Genomic DNA, 17516 nt, shown 5'->3' on the forward strand with positions numbered 1-17516 from the left:
GTTCCCAAGGGGGAAGGAAGGAAAAAGGATAAACAAGCATTAAGCACTTAATCCATTTTAGGCACTTCGCATGTGTCACTTGTATGAGGTAGGTATTGCCATTTTACTTAATGATAAAAGTTGGAGAGGGTAAGCTGTCTGTAAAAGGTCAAGGTCATATAACTAGTAAGTGGTGGTGCTGGGGATTTGAACTCAGTCTAACTTCAGAATATAACTTTACAGCCTACCACATTTGGTCTCCTATTACATTTACTTTTGTCACTTCACTCCTCTAGCATGCTGTTTTGCAAATAGCATTTTAGTTAAATGTTTGTGACATTGACTTCTCTTGCTTCCTTACTCTGTTTCTCCAGGATTTGTGGCAGGAGTCTCCCTGCCTTAATCATAAAGGAATTGAGTAAATTGGGGGTGGAGCTGGGCAGGTGGAGAGCCTGAAAGAGTGTGCCTCCTGACGTGTGGGCTCCCTGGAGATAAGTAAAGCCTGCCAGCCTGACAAGTCCATTGCCAGGGATATTGTAGACATTTCCAACGCTCTAGAAAGGATATTGCTCTATATTCACAGACTCTTAGAATGTTAGAGCTGGAAGGGGATTAAGAAATCACCTAGCTTACTGGTTTTCAAACATGCAGTTGTGGGCCCCGTTAAAAATGGGTCTTTTGAGAAGTATATACTTGGAAAAAAAAGTTGGAGAAGCAGCTGTAGTAATGCTGCCCCTCTCATCCCCACACACAAACATCTGAAAAATCCCTAGAACTGAGGAGCCGAGTTTGGAAAGCCAATAGTGTAACCTCCCTCATTTTACAGATGCAGAGCCTTAGCATCAAGTCTAGTCATGACCAAGGCTGCACAGCCCGTTAGTTTGGGAGCCAATACCTAATGTCTTCTGAGGTTCTAATTCCAATGCTTTCTGTGGAAGAATCATACATACGCAGTATTTCTTAAGTGGCTGTTTGCGGCAAAGCACTGAAATAGTTGCTATGAGGACGACAAATATGAACGACCCCAGTTTTACCCACTCATGAGCTCACAGTTGAGGCCAGTGAAGAACCTAGAGACAAAACACGCACTTAACTATAACTTATAGTTCCCTAACTACGATTGCTGAGACAAGGATCGTAGTTATGGCCAGTTATGCGGGGAGGGTGGGCTGAACAATGAGACTACCGGATTGAGAGAGGCCCGGGTCTCGCGCGGAGAGAAGGGGCAGGAGGAGGCAGAGGGTCGAACTTAGGTGAGAAATATGGCTGGCGGGCCCCACACCAGGGTCCGGCACAGTCCAGCTGGAAAAGGGGTCTCTCACAGAGTGGGTGGCCGAGTTAGGCCGCTCTCCACGGGTATTCATGGCTCGGTCCACCCCCATTCCTGTCCTGGCTGCGTAATCCGAAGGGCGCTGGGAGGAAGGGGCGGGACTTGTGGCGGAAGTTCCTAGGCCAGCCTGTCACGTGGGAGGGAGGCTCGGAGCTCAGGTGAGTGGCGGGTGGTCTGCGGTCTCTGGCTTAAAGCGTCGCAAGCCGTGAGTGCCCACAAGGTGTGTGGTCATCCTATATCCGGGCAGTGACGGGCCCTATTTTCGGTTTGGAGCTGGACTCAGGAAGGTTACAAACTGGTTCCAACCAAGTCTGAATCTGGAGGCGGACCAAGCTATCTTTTGAGGCACCCAAGCTCTGGGTGGAAGCCAGAGCAAAGCTGTCCTCATGAGTGTCTCCGTCGGGAACGGAGGCCTCCAGGTGGTCTGGCTTCAGGACTGAGGTTGGGGTGGCTGGTGGCTGCTACCAGGAGTCCATAGCTTCCCACAGCCTTTCTCTCTTCCCCAATTGTCTAAGGCGACTCCTGCGACAGGAAGCTGTCTGGGAAGCATCCTTCATGTGGCCTCTGCCCCTTTAAGTCACATTGGAAGTGGGAAGGGGAAGGGAGTGGGCACAAGGGAATGTCAGGCGGCTTCTTAGTCGTGGAGAGGGACGGTGGGGGTGACCCCCTCTCCTCTTGGCTTGACAGGAAGCATGGCACTCTGGCGGGCATACCAGCGGGCCCTGGCTGCTCACCCGTGGAAAGTACAGGTCCTGACAGCTGGTGAGTGTCCCTCTAGGACTTGAGTGGGACCAGGGCAGACTGATTTGGAAGCCAGAGGCTTGCCCCACTGCACCACCCTCACTTCCTGTTTCTATTCAGCTCTCTTGAAGGGTTGGCTGTCTTTCATCCTACACTGTCCCCAGTCTGTTTTGGAGGGTGGTCCCCAAGGCTGTTTTTAAGGGGTATGCGTAGTTGGCCAAGCTGTGCAGTAGGGTTTTAGGATTTCAAAGTCCTCAAAAAGCTGAACAGTCAGCCCTGAAGGATAAAGGCATTGCCCCAGGAGGCCTCAACTTGGAAAACATTTTACCGTATGCAAAGCACTTTCATATACGTTATGGCATAGGGCCCCCACAAAGGTGTGTGAGCTAGGAGGGTTACTTGAGTCCACATTAGATCACACCTAATAAGTGCTGAATCAAGACTCTTACCCCAGTTTTTCTTGGTATTTTTTATTGTGAAACATACAAAAGAATGATTAAGATGTGTATGTACAGTTTAAATGGCATTAAAACTGAACACTCCTGTGTCAGTAATCAGCTTTGAGACCTCTTGAGTGCCTCTCCGTAATTCACCCAAAATTTCCTGAGTTTTGTTTATATCATTCATTTGCTTTTGTTATCATTTACTGCCTAAATATGTATCTCCAAAGTTAGTATATTGGTATCTGATCACTCCATCCTGATCCATTTGGAGTGATCAGATACCAGTCACTCCAAATGCAGTGATTGAGTACTAACCTCACAGAGGTAATGCAGTGACCTACCTGCATTTGTTACCATCTTCATTTTGCAAGTTAGCTAATGTAAGAGGATGGCATGAAGATAAGTAAGTCTTAGAGGGGGAATGTCAGAAGGCCTTAGAACATTGGGGTGCAAAGAGTGATCACATTAAGATGAGGTCTTGCCCATGTTTAGAGAAGGGGAACAGGATTCTAGTGATGACTGGCCTTCTGAGAAGAGGACTATTGGAAGGGATTGGGGGCTACTGAAGGCCAGAGTGGAACAGGGATCCTGTGACCAGAACAGCCCTACATCGGCACAGAAACTTAACTGCATGAATGGCCAGGAGATGGATTCTTTGGCCCTTCCCTGGGCCCCTCTCCAGTCTCCGGTACCCAACCACCTCTTGTCCTGTCCTCAGCGTCCGTCAGCCTGTATGACTCACCTGGCTACGTGTGTGGTGACTCATGCTGGACAGTGTGGCTATGATGGGAACTGACACGCTGGGCCCTTTGCCCAGGCTCACATTCCCTCAGGGCCCATAACTGCCAGATGGAAGATTCCCCCTTGTGGTCATCAAGAATAGGGAGGGAAAGAGTCCTTATATTTCCCTACCTGAGGCATCTGCAGCTGACAAGGGCAGGAGCTAGAGCTCCAAGGAGGTCTAGGTGCCGACATGTGGCTGGAGTTCTGGGCTCTTGGTGCTGGAGCCCTTCAGCTCCACAGCCTCAGTCTTCCTGAGGCTATGCTGACGTCCCAGCTCAGCCCTGAAGCAAAATGTAGCCTCCCAGCACTTTTCCCAGACTTTTTCAGACCATCCAGACTTTTCCTTTCCTGCTGTTCACTGTATTTGGATCAAACTACAAATAAAAGGTGGAAGTGGCTTTAGTTCACTGAGCCATTTTTGGACCCCAGCACAGTAGTTCCTAAGGTCCCATGGGATAGCTCATCACACTGGAAAACAGTACAGAGATTTCAGACTTAGAAGACCAGGATTTGAATCTTAAAACCATAGCACCTAGTAGGTGCATTAATCAGGACAAGTCAGTAAGCTTCTTTGAGACTTAGTTTCCTCTTTTAAAACTTGAGTTTAGGGACTGGGCGCGGTGGCTCACACCTGTAATCCCAGCACTTTGGGACGCCGAGGTGGGCAGATCACGAGGTCAGGAGATCGAGACCAACCTGGCTAACACGGTGAAACCCCGTCTCTACTAAAAATACAAAATTAGCCGGGTATGGTGGCGCATGCCTGTAATCCCAGCTACTTGGGAGGCTGAGGCAGGAGAATCACTTGAACCCATGAGGCAGAGGTTGCGGTGAGCCAAGATTGTGCCATTGCACTCCAGCCTGGGCAACAAGAGCGAAACTCCATCTCAAAAAAAAAAATCAACAAAAAAAAATCTTGAGTTTAGTTATATGACCTCATAGGGTCAGTATAGGAGTATCACTGTGAAAAGGTTTTGGACATTTTTTTTTCTTTTTTTTTTTTCTTCGAGATGGAGTCTTGCACTGTTGCCCGGGCTGGAGTGTGGTGGCGTGATCTCGACTCACTGCAACCTCCGCCTCCCGGGTTCAAGTGATTCTCCTGCCTCAGCCTCCTCAGCAGCTGGGATTATAGGCATGCGCCACCACGCCCAGCTAATTTTTTCTATTTTTAGTAGAGACGGGATTTCACCATGTTGGCCAGGCTGGTCTTGGACACTTGACCTCGTGATTCACCTGCCTCGGCCTCCTAAAGTGCTGGGATTACAGGCGTGAGCCACTGAGCTCAGCCTTTTTTTCTTTTTCTTTTTCTTTTTTTTTTTTTTTTTGAGATAAGGTGTCACCCTGTTACCCAGGCTGGAGAGTGGTGGTGCTATATCAGCTCACTGCAACCTCTGCCTCCTGGGTTCAAGCAATTCTCATGCGTCAGCCTCCTGAGTAGCTGGGACTACAAGTGCACAGCACCACACGAGGCTACTTTTTTGTATTTTTAGTAGAGATGGGCTTTCTCCATGTTGGCCAGGCTAGTCTTGAACTCCTGACCTCAAGTGATCCGCCCACCTCAGCCTCCCAGAGTACTAGGATTACAGGTGTGATCCAGTACGCCCCACCTGGAAATGTTTTTAAATGCTCAGTGAACTTAAAGACTCAACAGGTTGGTTCTTTCTATGAGTGTTGGCAACACAGGCACAATAAACTATTTTTTTATTATTATTATTATTATTATTATTTGAGACGGGGTCTTGCTCTTTTGCCCAGGCTGGAGTGCAGTGGCATGATCCCATCCTGAACTGTGACTATGCCACTGCACTCCAGCCTGGGCAACAGAGGATCCTCTGCCTTAGCCTCCCGAGTGGTTGGGACCGCGGGCTTGCACCACCATGCCCAGCTAATTTCTTTTGTTTTTTGGTAGAGATGGGGTTTTGCCATATTGCCCAAGCTTTATTCTTTTTATAGTGGCGTTTGGGTTAGGTTTGTTCCACTTGCCATAATTTGAACATGGATCACTATCTTAGCCTTGGGTTCCGGAAAGCAGAGCCTGAAGCTTATGTGCAGATACCTTGTTAGGTAGTAGGGAGTGATCCCATGGAGGGAAAGAGGGAGAGCCACTCTAAGGATGCATTATTGAATTAGCCACTGCTAAGGGCAGCTGTTGCTCAGTCCCTTGGAACTGAGAAACTTTTTGAAATACTCCTTAAAGTGGCTGGGCGTGGTGGCTCATGCCTGTAATCCCAGCACTTTGGGAGGCTGAGGTGGGCGGATCACCTGAGGTCGGAAGTTTGAGACCAGCCTGGCCAACATGGTGAAACCCCGTCTCCACTAGAAATACAAAAATTAGCTGGGCATGGTGGCGGGTGCCTGTAATCCCAGCTACTCGGGAGACTGAGGCAGGAAAATTGCTTGAGCCTGGGAGGCGGAGGTTGCAGTGAGCTGAGATTGCGCTACAGCACTCCAGCCTGGGCGACAGAGCGAGACTCCATCTCCAAAAAAAAAAGAAAAGAAAAGAAAAGAAATACTCTTTAGGACTGTCTGGATGAATAGCTATTTTCTAGAGAAAAGAAGAAACCTTTATCTGCCACTCCCATCCCACATTGGTCAAAGATTCCAAACACTTACCCCAGGCTGGGTATGGTGGCTCACCAGCACTTTGGGAGGCCGAGGCGGGCAGATCACTTGAGGTAAGGAGTTCGAGACCAGCCTGGCCAACATGGTGAAGTCCCGTCTCTACTAAAAATACAAAAATTAGCCGGGCATGGTGGCGCATGCCTGTAATCCCAGCTACTCAGGAGGCTGAGGCAGGAGAATTGCTTGAACCCAGGAAGTAGAGGTTGCAATGAACCAAGATCCTGCCACTGCACTCCAGCCTGGACGACAGAGCGAGACTCCATCTGAAAAAAAAAAGGCCGGGCGCAGTGGCTCACGCCTGTAATCCCTGCGCTTTGGGAGGCCGAGGTGGGTGGATAACCTGAGGTCAGGAGTTCGAGACCAGCCTGACCAACAAGGTGAAACCCCATCTCTGCTAAAAATACAAAAATTAGCTGGGTGTGGTGGCAGGTGCCTATAGTCCCAGCTACTTGGGAGGCCGAGACAGGAGAATTGCTTGAACCTGTGAGGCAGAGGTTGCAGTGAGCTGAGATTGTGCCACTGCACTCCAGCCTGGGTGACAAAGCAAGACTCTGTCTCAAAAAAAAAAAAAAAAAGAAAAGAAAGATTGACCTCATGGGATAACTCCGCTCCGCTACTAGTTCGCACATGCATAGTCACTGCAGCCATCAATAGCAAAGGCCCAGGTGTGGCACAGGCCTGAAGCAAGAATCTATCCAGTGGAACTGCAGTAATGGCTGGAGTAAGAGATAGTGAATCAAGAACATTTGAAATGATTCAAAAGAAATGTCTAGTATACCAGTTTTGGCCAAGCCAGAGTCCAGAACAAGGTAGCCTGGGGAAAGGTTTGCTGTATGTTCTATGGAGTGTGAGTCAGCCTTATCCCTTCCTTCTTTGAGGGCCCTTCCACTCTCCAGTGGGCCCAGGGCCGAGCTTCATCCATCTTAGTCTACTCGGTCCTGCTGTGGGAGCAGCTGAGCTCTTACAAATACTGGTTTCCCTGGAGTCTGAATTAAGCCAGGGTATGAGAGCTCATAGGCCTTACAGACAATCCTGTCCAGCCCAAGAGACTGCAGAGAAGGAAACTGAGGCAGGAGTGGGAGTGTCATGCACTGAGGTCTCAGATAGTCAGTGGCTGAGCTGGCGTTATAACCTAGGGCACTGCCCACCATACTGCCTTGCACTTGAGACTACTGGAGCCTCCAGATACTGAGTGCAACCCCAGCTGATCTGAGCTTAGATACGTAACAAGCTGCAAAACTACCCGTTTTGTCTCATTTTCTAGCAGTAGGATGGGTTCAGGTCAGAAATAGGAGAGCATTCAGAATAATCCCAGAGGATCCACTCGCCTCCCGCTGCTGGGCTTCCACTCCCTCTGGGCTCTGTGCCAGACTGAGCCCCTATCCTAGGCAGCTAACTAATGTTTGCAGACTTCTGGGGAGGAAGGCAGCACTGCTGGCCCCATGCCAGTAGCTATACCTGCCGACCCAGGCCTCCTGGACTGAAGGACATGCTTCCTGCTCCTCACTCCAAGAAGCCACTTCTTGCCCCTCTGCCTTCTGCGCATGAAACTCAAAAGCCACAAAAGTAAGTAGAGGAACAAAATAGGAGAAGTAGGGAATTTACCCCGCTCGTGCCCGGGAAGAGGGTGTGGAAGTTGGGGCTTTTCCACTAGTGGGCAGGAAGTGGTCCCAAATCGATCTGCTCAGAGGCAGGCTCCCTTCCCCCTGGCCGCTGGATCTGTTCGGGAGTGACGGCATGAGAACTGGCACCTACCCAGGGGCATGATGTCACACCTGCGCCGGCATCTGCTCGCTGGGCTCCACGCCCAGCCTGTCATTGGGCATCACTGCCCAGCAGCCCCTAGCCCTGCCCCATCAGGCCTCTGGCCATTATGTGTCTGCAGGCCTTCAGTCCCAACTCCCTAGAAACAAGTCCAAGGGGAGGGGGCCCAGAGCACTGGAGAGTCCAGACCAACCAAATATATCCAGGAGATCTCCCAGAGGCTGGGGTGGTTTGGGTCTATTTGGGCTCTGGGTTGGGAAATGTGGGATGAGGAATCTGAATGTCTGGGTCCTTCCTGCCCAAAGGGTCACTTGGGCTGGAAAAGCAGGCTTGCTCTATGCTTGCTCCAAAGCCTTATACCACCTTGGAGTTGCTGCAGGCACAGGGGGCCTGATCATCTGTGGGCAAAGGAATCCCTGGGCACCGCTCTTCTGAAATGAACCGTCAGGGACTGCAGATCTACATACCACCTACTCACCCCTACTGCTGCCCTGTCACTTGGTAGTCCCTCAGGCTTGATGGGCACAGTCTGGGGGACTTGAATCCATCTTTCTCCAAGGCTGCAGGCTTCCAGAACTATGGGGCTAGAAGTCAGGGACTTGGCTTTTCATTCCAGCTCTGCCTCTAGCTTGTTGTGTGACTGTTGGCAAGTCATGAAGAGTGAAAACACACACTTCTCTGTTTCTTTCCCAGGAATATTGCTGTCTGCCATCCCCACGAGGTGACAAGGAGCAGAATGATGGAATTTGGGGGAGTAAAGACAGAGAGGAAGTGCATTAGTCTAGGGAATGTCCTTTGATATGCAGGCCCTTTGGGGCCTCACTTGGGCAGGAACACCCAGCAGGGGAGCAGCCACAGGTGCCTCCTGGTGCCGCCGACCTCTGAGCCCATCTCAGCCCATGCCAGGAATACCCTGGCCTCCTTGGTCCTCCTTGAGAGAAGGCCTGGGTTCAGTTCCAACTGCACTCCTTACCAAGTCATCTCATCTCTCAAAGACTCGTCATTAAATGGGGGTGTAGGCTGGGTGCCGTGGCTCACACCTATAATCCCGACACTTTGGGCGGCCAAGGCAGGTGGATCACCTGGGGTCAGGAGTTTGAGACCAGCCTGGCTAACATGGTGAAACCCCATCTCTACTAAAAATACAAAAATCAGCCAGGTGTGGTGGTGGGCACCTGCAATCCCAGCTACTCAGGAGGCTGAGGCAGGAGAATCGCTTGAACCCGGAAGGCAGAGGTTGCAGTGAGCGGAGATCGCACCACTGCACTCCAGCCTGGGCGACAGAATGAGACTCCATCTCAAAAATAAATGAGTGAATGAATGAATGGATGAATGGAGGTGTGACCACCTACCTCCCAGATCTTTTGTGAGGATTAAATGTATAAGAGTCTTTTGTAAACACCTTACCAAAGTAGACCATTACACTGTTGGTCCCTTCATTTGAGAAAGGACTGCCTTTTCTGCCTCACCATCCCCTGGCCTTCTTGGCAGCACTCTTCCCTTTCTGCAGGGCTGCAGCAGCTCCCTCTCATCCCTGACTGGAGGGATAGGGAACCGGGTGCGGGTGGGAGCAAACCTGCAGTTCCCCCGACGTCCTCGCACCTTCTACCCGACTTGGACCTTTGGGCAACTTAAGAATTCTTCAGACCCTTTCTCAGAGTCGTCCTGCTGTTTGGGACAGTACATTTGACGTTTTCCCTTTATTTTCTGAGCACCTACCAGTAGCTTGCTTAGCTGTATGGTGAGGGGATGGGATAACAAAGGTATCTAGGATTCTGTCCTTGGCCCTGGGAGGTCATGCCTCGCAGTGTTCTGGGAAGACCCCCACCACTTTGGGAGTTTCAGGGAGAGACGAGGCAGGACTGGGGGTGCCCAGAGCTGCTCCATGGCCAGTAGCCCAGGTGAGCCACGGGTGTCCATCCCCAACCCCAGCTCTCAGCCATACCCAGCTGCCACTGACTAGGCTGCTCAGGGGCAGGGCCGGCCGGGCAGAGGGTGTGGAGGAAGAGCGCAGCAGTGAGTGTGCAGCCAGCATGGACGTCAGAGCCAGTTCCGGGCCAAGGAATGGGGCAGAAGGATGTGTTTGTCCAGTGCTAATTGAGGGCACAGGGACAGTGTGACTGTGGGTCTGGAGGGGGGCTCTCATTACTCGGTGAGATAGACAGGTGAGCTGGAAATCACACGGTCACTCCCAAGTGGCCTGGTAAGTGTGTATTTGCTAGAAACCATCACACCACCATAATGGACTGGGGGCTCTGTAAACAGTGATGATTTCTGTCATAGTTTCTGGGTGTGGGTGTCTAAATAGGGCTGCTTGGAGCTGGGTATCTGTGCAGTTGGGGCAAGGGAAGCAGGTGCAGAGTCCTGGAAGGGAAATGACCACTATATCCATTGCCAACTCAATCTAAGGTTGTGAATGGGGGAAATCTTGGTTTAGCTGATTGTGCTAAGAGGTGGCCAAGACTCTTTTTTGTGGGGACTCTTATCAGCTCAACCAGTCATCTTCCTGCTTATGACCATTTGAGCACTCTTGTTTTATTACTTTTTTTTCTTTTTGAGATAGGGTCTTGCTCTGTCACCCAGGCAGCAGTGTAATGGCGTGATCACTGCAGCCTGGACCTCCTGGGCTCAAACAGTCCTCCCACTTCAGCCTCCTGAGTAGCTGGGACTACAGGCACGTGCCACCGTGCCCAACTAATTGTTTAAAAATTTTTTTTGTAGAAGTCGGGTCTTGCTATATTGCCCAGGCTGGACTCAAACTCTTGGGCTCAAGCAATCCTCCTGCCTCAGCCTCCCAGAGTGCCGGGATTACAGGTGTGAGCCACCATTCCAGGCCGGCACTCTTGTTTTAGAAAAAGATTTATTCTGGCCAGGCACAGTGGCTTATGCCTGTAATCTCAGCACTTTGAGAAGCCGAGGTGAGCAGATCACCTGAGGTCAGGGGTTCAAGATCAGCCTGGCTAACATGGCAAAACCCCATCTCTACTAAAAATACAAAAAATAGCCAGGCATGGTGGTGGGTGCCTGTAGTCCCAGCTACTTGAGAGGCTGAGGCAGGGGAATCGCTTGAATCGGGAGGCAGAGGTTGCAGTGAGCCAAGATCATGCCACTGCACTCTAGCCTGGACAACAGAGTGAGACTCAGTCTTTTAAAAAAAAAAGTTATTCTTGCTGTTCTCTACAAATAGAGATCCCCTAGACCAAGGTGAAAGCTGTTGGCAGGGTCTTGCATTGGGCTTGGGGGAGAAAACAGGGTTTCCTACCATTCTACACATGATTTATTCATTGTGCTGAGTCCTGGAAAGAACAGTGTCTAGGAATCCAGCCACCTGGTTGTTGCATTGGCCCTGCACTTACTGGTTATGTGGGACCCTGGACTTCATTTCCATACCTCTAAAATAAGTGGTTTGCATTAAATTATCTTAAAGCCCCTTTTGATTCTGACAGTCTGTGGTTCTCAGCCCTGTGGCCTTAAATTCTCCTTCCTCTCTCTATACTTTCTGACTCTGACTTCCCTTTACTGCTCAATGCAAAGTTCCTGGACCTGGGTCTGCTCATCCCAGTTTCTGACAGAATACACATGAGGTGTCACCATCATTGGGGAGGTGAGGGCTTTGAGGCAGCAGGAAGGGACTAGTCATTTGTTTCCAGAATGAAGCCCTGGGGTTCAGAGTACCAGAGCCTCAGTGGAGGTCAGCAGATGTCCCTCCCTCCTTGGAATGGCAGCCCATCCCAGGAGATGTCCTGACAACACCTGTGTACCCTGCATAGGGTCCCTGATGGGCCTGGGTGACATTATCTCACAGCAGCTGGTGGAGAGGCGGGGTCTGCAGGAACACCAGAGAGGCCGGACTCTGACCATGGTGTCCCTGGGCTGTGGCTTTGTGGTAAGTTCTCCCCTCAACAGGGCTTCAGTGGACTCAACAGTGGTCTTAGTTCTTTGCCATCCTTTGGCTTCCCTTGGACTCTCACACCTAAGCCAACCTGCCGCCCTCTTTTTTCTTAGTGTCCACTTCCCCTATTCTGATACTTGGGGCAGGGAGCTTAGTGAGGTAGAGGCCTAGGGCTCCCTCACTGCAGCCTGCTGCTATCTGGGGTTTACTTCCAGGGCCCTGTGGTAGGAGGCTGGTACAAGGTTTTGGATCGGTTCATCCCTGGCACCACCAAAGTGGATGCACTGAAGAAGATGTTGTTGGATCAGGTGAGCAGGAGAACGGAGTGGGGAGGGTGAGCTATGTTGGGGGTAGGTGGGGATTTCAGCACTCATAGGACTTTAATTTCTCTTCCCTAGGGGGGCTTTGCCCCGTGTTTTCTAGGCTGCTTTCTCCCACTGGTAGGGGCACTTAATGGACTGCCAGCCCAGGACAACTGGGCCAAACTACAGCGGGTGAGCTGGGCAGGTGTGGAGAATGTCTCTGGCTGGCGGGCTGACAGCCCAGGGGAAGAAGACAGGTTTTACAGGGATAAAAAAGGGGGTAAGTGCAGGTAGAGCCCCAGGCCATGGAGGAGAGGAGCTGAGGGTTATGGTGCAGGAATGTGCTCTTTGAACCCAAGTCTGTGTGTGACATTCACACTGGGAAGTGGGAGCTGCTTGGGGGCGCAAGTGTTAATTTGTTCCTTCTCTGTCTCCCCAGGATTATCCTGATGCCCTTATCACCAACTACTATGTAAGAGCTGACACCTCAACTGCTTGTTCTCCTGCTTCCTTAAGTCTAGAACTGTCCTGGGATTGGGGGGTCCTCCTGACATGGGAAACCCTTCCGTTGGGATTACTCTTTCATTCCCAGGATGGGCACCATAAATAGGGAAGCCATCACCCAACTGTTCACCTTTTTCTTGTGTGCAGAAGTTGGGGTAGGGCCAGGCAAGACAGTGAGTCTGGGGTCAGGTGGTGGGGCAGCCATCCAACCTTTACATTCTCTCTTGCAGCTATGGCCTGCTGTGCAGTTAGCCAACTTCTACCTGGTCCCCCTTCATTACAGGTATGTTGCACCCCTACCCCACCCATCAAGGAAGACCCACGTTACCAACAGTTGGAGACAAAATGATTCTCATTTCAACCTTGAGCTACCTTAGACCCCCAAACGGAACACTGAGCCGTGATCAGAGTTCCTCAAATTCCCAAGCGTGTTATTCAGAATGTCTTGCCATTTCCACAAACTGTCCCAGAGTGTCTGCCCACTGACCTTCTTCATCTCCCTAGGGAGGATCCTGCTTCTACCACCCTTGTCTCCATCCCACCTGAGCTCCGTCTTTGATGGCATATCTGGAGGGACAGTGGCTGGGGTGCTGCAGCCTAGGTTAGACAGAGAGGTAGACCAGAAGGCCAAGTAGGAGCCTGGTCAGACACTCACGATAAAGACAGTTGCTGAACTGCACCCAAAAAGATAGTGGAACTGAAGATGTGTGGTTCAAATGCTTGAAGGTGAAGGGTCGTGGGAACGGGAAAATATGGAACGCTACAGAGGGAACAGGGCCAAAATGTACGTGAATAGCATAGCTAAAACGAATACAGACTGGCTGGGCACGGTGGCTCACACCTGTAATTCTAGCACTTTGGGAGGCTGAGGCAAGAGGTTTGCTTGAGTCCAGGAGTTTGACACCAGCCTGGGCAATATAGTGAGACCTCATCTCTACAGAAAATACAAAAAATTAGCCAGGCACATGGTAACATGTGCCCGTAGTCCCAGCTACTCGGGAGGCTGAGGTGGGAGGATCACTTGAGCCTGTGAGATGGAGGTTGCTGTGAACTGAGATTGTGCCACTGCATTTCAGCCTGCTGACAGAGTGAGACCCTGTCTCCAAAAAAAAAAAAAAAAAAAAAAAAAAAAAAAAATGGCTGGACACAGTGGCTCACGCCTGTAATCCCAACACTTTGGGAGGCTGAGGCAGGTGGATCACAAGGTCAGGAATTCAAGACCAGCCTGGCCAATATGTTGAAACCCTGTCTCTACTAAAAATACAAAAATTAGCTGGGTGTGGTGGCAGGTGCCTGTAGTCCCAGCTACTCGGGAGGCTGAGGGAGGAGAATCGCTTGAACCTGGGAGGCGGAGGTTGCAGTGAGCCAAGATCTTGCCACCGCACTCCAGCCTGGGCAACAGAGCGAGACCTCCGTCTCAAAAAAAAACCGAAAAAACAAAAAAGGAATACAGACTTATGAACCAAATCCTAAACATTAGGGTCCTTTGCAACACTCTTTGAAACCAGAGCAAGGTTAATTTAAAACAGAAAGATGCTACTTTATATGGTAGTCCGTACATTTTGGAAGATGAAATCTCAGCTGGTACAAGACAGATCAATGAACTTAGAAGGGGCCCAGATAGGGGCCCTTTCTGTGATTAACAGAGCTATGCATGGCAAGAGAGCCGCTGAATATTTAGCCTTTGAGGCTCTCAGCCAGGAAACAGCTCTGGGATGGCACTAGAATTTGAGCCAGTTGTCCTTTAGTGCAAGCCACACAGGCCCTTCATAGGGTGCTGAAAGGGCTGGGTGTGGTGGCTCACACCTGTAATCCCAGCACTTTGGGAGGCCGAGGTGGGTGGCTCACTTGAGGTCAGGAGTTCGAGACCAGCCTGGCCAACATGGTGAAACCCTGTCTCTCCTAAAAATACAAAAATTAGCCAGGTGTGGTGGAGCACACCTGTAGTCCCAGCTACTTGGGAGGCTGAGGCACGAGAATCGATTGAACCCGGGAGGCAGTGAGCCAAGATCGTGCTACTGCACTCCAGCCTGGGCGACAGAGGAGACTCCATCTCAAAAAAAAGGTGCTGAAGGAAAGAGACCTAAACCTGCCAATCCTTTGTCATGATCCCTCCTTTGCCATTTCATGCTCCCATCTCCAGCCCTTGCTCACTGCTTAGCCTTCCTCCTCTTCATCGTGTTATTCCTGTTCCTTAGGTTGGCCGTTGTCCAATGTGTTGCTGTTATCTGGAACTCCTACCTGTCCTGGAAGGCACATCGGCTCTAAGCCTGCCTCACTCCATTGTTTCCACCTTGCAGTGATGCAGCTTGACCCTGGAACGGTCAGACAACCTCCTCAAAGTGGGCATACCAGTTTCCACGGGGTTGGGTTGCCGGTCAGAGCTTAAGAGGACTAGCACCCTGCAATGCCCCTCTTCACTCTAAAATGTACACTGACTGCTTTAGAGCCCTTGATAATAGTCTTATTCCCACCACATACTAGGCACTCCATAAATATCTGTTGAACCTTCATGACCTTATCAACTTTACACCCATATCCCAGCAAATGCCACTCATCCCCACTCTTCATAGACACATTTGTTACTCTAACCCTGCCTAGGCTTCTTGTAGCTCCAGCTCTTTAGAGAGTCCCGGAACCCTTTATATGGTGCCTCAGTAAATATGTTATTAAATATGTAATCCGGAATCTGCAGTGGTAATGAGTAAGTTTTTAAGCAGAAAACTATTGGGGAGTCATTTCTAGAGCTGGAAAGAAGCCAAGAGACCACCAAGCCCAATCTTTTTTTTTTTTTTGAGACAGGGTCTCGCTCTGTCTCCCAGGCTGGAGTGCAGTGGCGCGATCTTGCCTCACTGCAGCTTCCGCCTCCTGGGTTTAAGCAGTTCTCCTGCCTCAGCCTCCTGAGTAGCTGGGACCACAGGCGCATACCGCCACGCCCGGCTAATTTTTGTATTTTTAGTAGAGATGGGGTTTCGCCATATTGGCCAGGCTGGTTTCAAACTACTGACCTCGTGATCCCCCTGCCTCGGCCTCCCAAAGTGTTGGGATTACAGGCGTGAGCCACCGCGCCTGGCCAAGCCCAGTCTTACAAATGAGGACCCTGAGGTTGGTAGAAGGGAGGTGACCTGTCCACACCAGGAGTTAGCAGAAACTTGAACCCATATTTCTTTGCTGCTCATGGGCAGAGTTACACTGCTGCTATGATTCCCAGGAGAGAAACTGAATTTTGCTAAACTACTTTGGCAAACTCAAAAGCAGATGGACCAGCCATTTGTGGTCTGAAAGCACTCGGATGCTAGAGACCCTCTGTTACATGGTGCCTGTCAGACAGCCCTACAATTTGGATCCTGGGGCTGGAAAAAGATAAGAATGCTGGGAGACTTTGGTTGTGGCAGACTGCCTCTCAGTGGGTCCCACTGTGTTGGCTGAGTGCCAGCGGTGGACTCCTGATGCCTGCATTTGCAGAACTGATAGCTGCAGGGAGGCAGTGGGTTCCAGCGGCACAGCGTTCTCACATTTCTGGCCACTTCTAGAGGCAGAGGACGGGGTCAGCACCATGGACAGCCTCACGGTCCCGCCTCCCTTTCGTGTGTCAGAACACGCGACCCGGACTAGTCTGGTCTGGGGACGGCCCTAGTCATTGCTGGCTGTTCTAAGCGGGGCGAGGGACTCCCGTGGGTCCCAGAGCAGTCTTTACGCCCCAGCCGGCTTCTCGCTTTCCTGCGTCCAGTGCTGCTTCCAGCGCTAGCCCCAGGGGCACGAAGGCTGGTGTAGGGAGGTGCGCCCCTCCGGGGGCCCGCCAGCCGTCAGATTCGAAGCTGTGGCTGTCATTGCTTCTACAATCAGTGCATGTTCTTCGCTGACGTCAGTCGGAGCTGTCCTGGCACTATATAAGGCTGGCGACAGCCCCGGGACAGACCCTGTGTTCCCCAAGGCGCCTTCAGCCTGCCCCGAGGGACAGAGACTGGAGCTCAATCTTGGACCGTACAGACGCTCGCCGACAACCTGTGAGTGGCTCAGAGCGTCCGCCCAGCCTCCCCCAGCACCAGGACTCCGCTCAGCTCAGCCACCACGCTCCTCCGGGGAGGGAGGCTGGGTGGAAGGGATGGAACAGCACTGGCGCAGTGGCTGGGGCTGGAGGGCAGGCTGCGGGCATTGGGCGGCGGCCGGAGGGGTCGCCGGGCGAGCGCGGGGAGGGGAGCGGCGGCCTGCAGCTGTCCCAGGCGCACCTCACCCTGCGCTGCCCCTGTGTGTCCAGGGCCGGCGGCACCATGAGGCAGGCGGGACGCGCAGCGCTGCTGGCCGCGCTGCTGTTCCTGGTACAGCTGTGCCCTGGGAGCAGCCAGAGGAGCCCCGAGGCGGCTGGGGTCCAGGACCCGAGTCTGCGCTGGAGCCCCGGGGCACGGAACCAGGGTGGCGGGGCCCGCACACTCCTCTTGCTGCTGGCGGAGCGCTTCCCGCGCCGCGCGGGGCCCGGCCGATTGGGACTCGGGACGGCAGGCGAGCGGCCGCGGCGGGACAACCCTTCTCTGTCCATTGACCTCACCTTTCACCTACTGCGGACCCTGCTGGAGCTGGCGCGGACGCAGAGCCAACGGGAGCGCGCCGAGCAGAACCGCATCATATTCGACTCGGTGGGCAAGTGATGGCCCGGTTTGGAGCTGCGAAAACGTTGACCCCTTTCCCCCACCCCAGGGCTGGGATGCGGGGCAGAGCCACCAGGGCACTGTCTGCGTGACTATTTTTTAATAAAAGTACTGAAGACCCGTTGGCTTTTGTCGTAGAGGCAGGGCAGTCACAGCAGCGTGGGAACCCGTGGGAAGGTGGGGCCCCCGGGCCAGCGGGAGGGGAACAAAATGCTGTGGGGGGCTCCGAGACAGCAGCTTTCAGCCAGGTCAGCCAGGTGCATGTGGACCCCAGGGGTCCCCAAATCCCCAGGACCTCAGAGGTCCCGGCACCACCGCCCCGCCCTCGGCCCTCTTCCCAGGGCGCTGGGCTCACCAGTTCGCTCCTGGCATCACAGAGGTGCCCAATAGGGGTTCATTTGGCTTCCGCCCCCCAGACGGTCTCAGGTTCTGGGAAGGGCAGGATGGTGGGCGGGTCGCCTCCGAAGCCGAGGCTGCGGGGTTGGGCAGCGAAAGGAGATACGGGTCTGG

General features: G+C 52.2%; 2 protein-coding genes across 6 annotated transcripts; both read left to right on the forward strand.

Moving 5' to 3' along the window:
- Nucleotides 1–1406: 1406 nt before the first annotated feature.
- On the forward strand, nt 1407–15048 carry MPV17 (mitochondrial inner membrane protein MPV17). Of its 5 annotated transcripts, none has more exons than XM_009442190.4 (8): nt 1407–1467; nt 1997–2071; nt 11433–11548; nt 11770–11862; nt 11953–12048; nt 12296–12328; nt 12591–12643; nt 14559–15048. In XM_009442190.4, the coding sequence occupies exons 2-8, from the start codon at nt 2002–2004 to the stop codon at nt 14626–14628; spliced, it is 531 nt and encodes a 176-aa protein (XP_009440465.2). In that variant the 5' UTR covers nt 1407–1467; nt 1997–2001; the 3' UTR covers nt 14629–15048. The 5 variants fall into 5 exon arrangements, 4 of the variants coding, with proteins under 4 accessions (XP_009440465.2, XP_063646091.1, XP_063646092.1 ...); XR_010149597.1 differs by having other exon boundaries at nt 1411–1467; nt 11953–12136; XM_063790022.1 differs by having other exon boundaries at nt 1419–1467; nt 11313–11548.
- A 1583-nt stretch (nt 15049–16631) lies between these two features.
- Nucleotides 16632–17127, forward strand: UCN (urocortin). Its single transcript, XM_001156027.5, has one exon. The coding sequence runs from the start codon at nt 16632–16634 to the stop codon at nt 17004–17006; it is 375 nt and encodes a 124-aa protein (XP_001156027.2). The 3' UTR covers nt 17007–17127.
- Nucleotides 17128–17516: the final 389 nt, after the last annotated feature.

The sequence above is a fragment of the Pan troglodytes genome, chromosome 12 (genome assembly GCF_028858775.2).
Source record: "Pan troglodytes isolate AG18354 chromosome 12, NHGRI_mPanTro3-v2.0_pri, whole genome shotgun sequence".
Lineage (NCBI taxonomy): Eukaryota > Metazoa > Chordata > Mammalia > Primates > Hominidae > Pan > Pan troglodytes.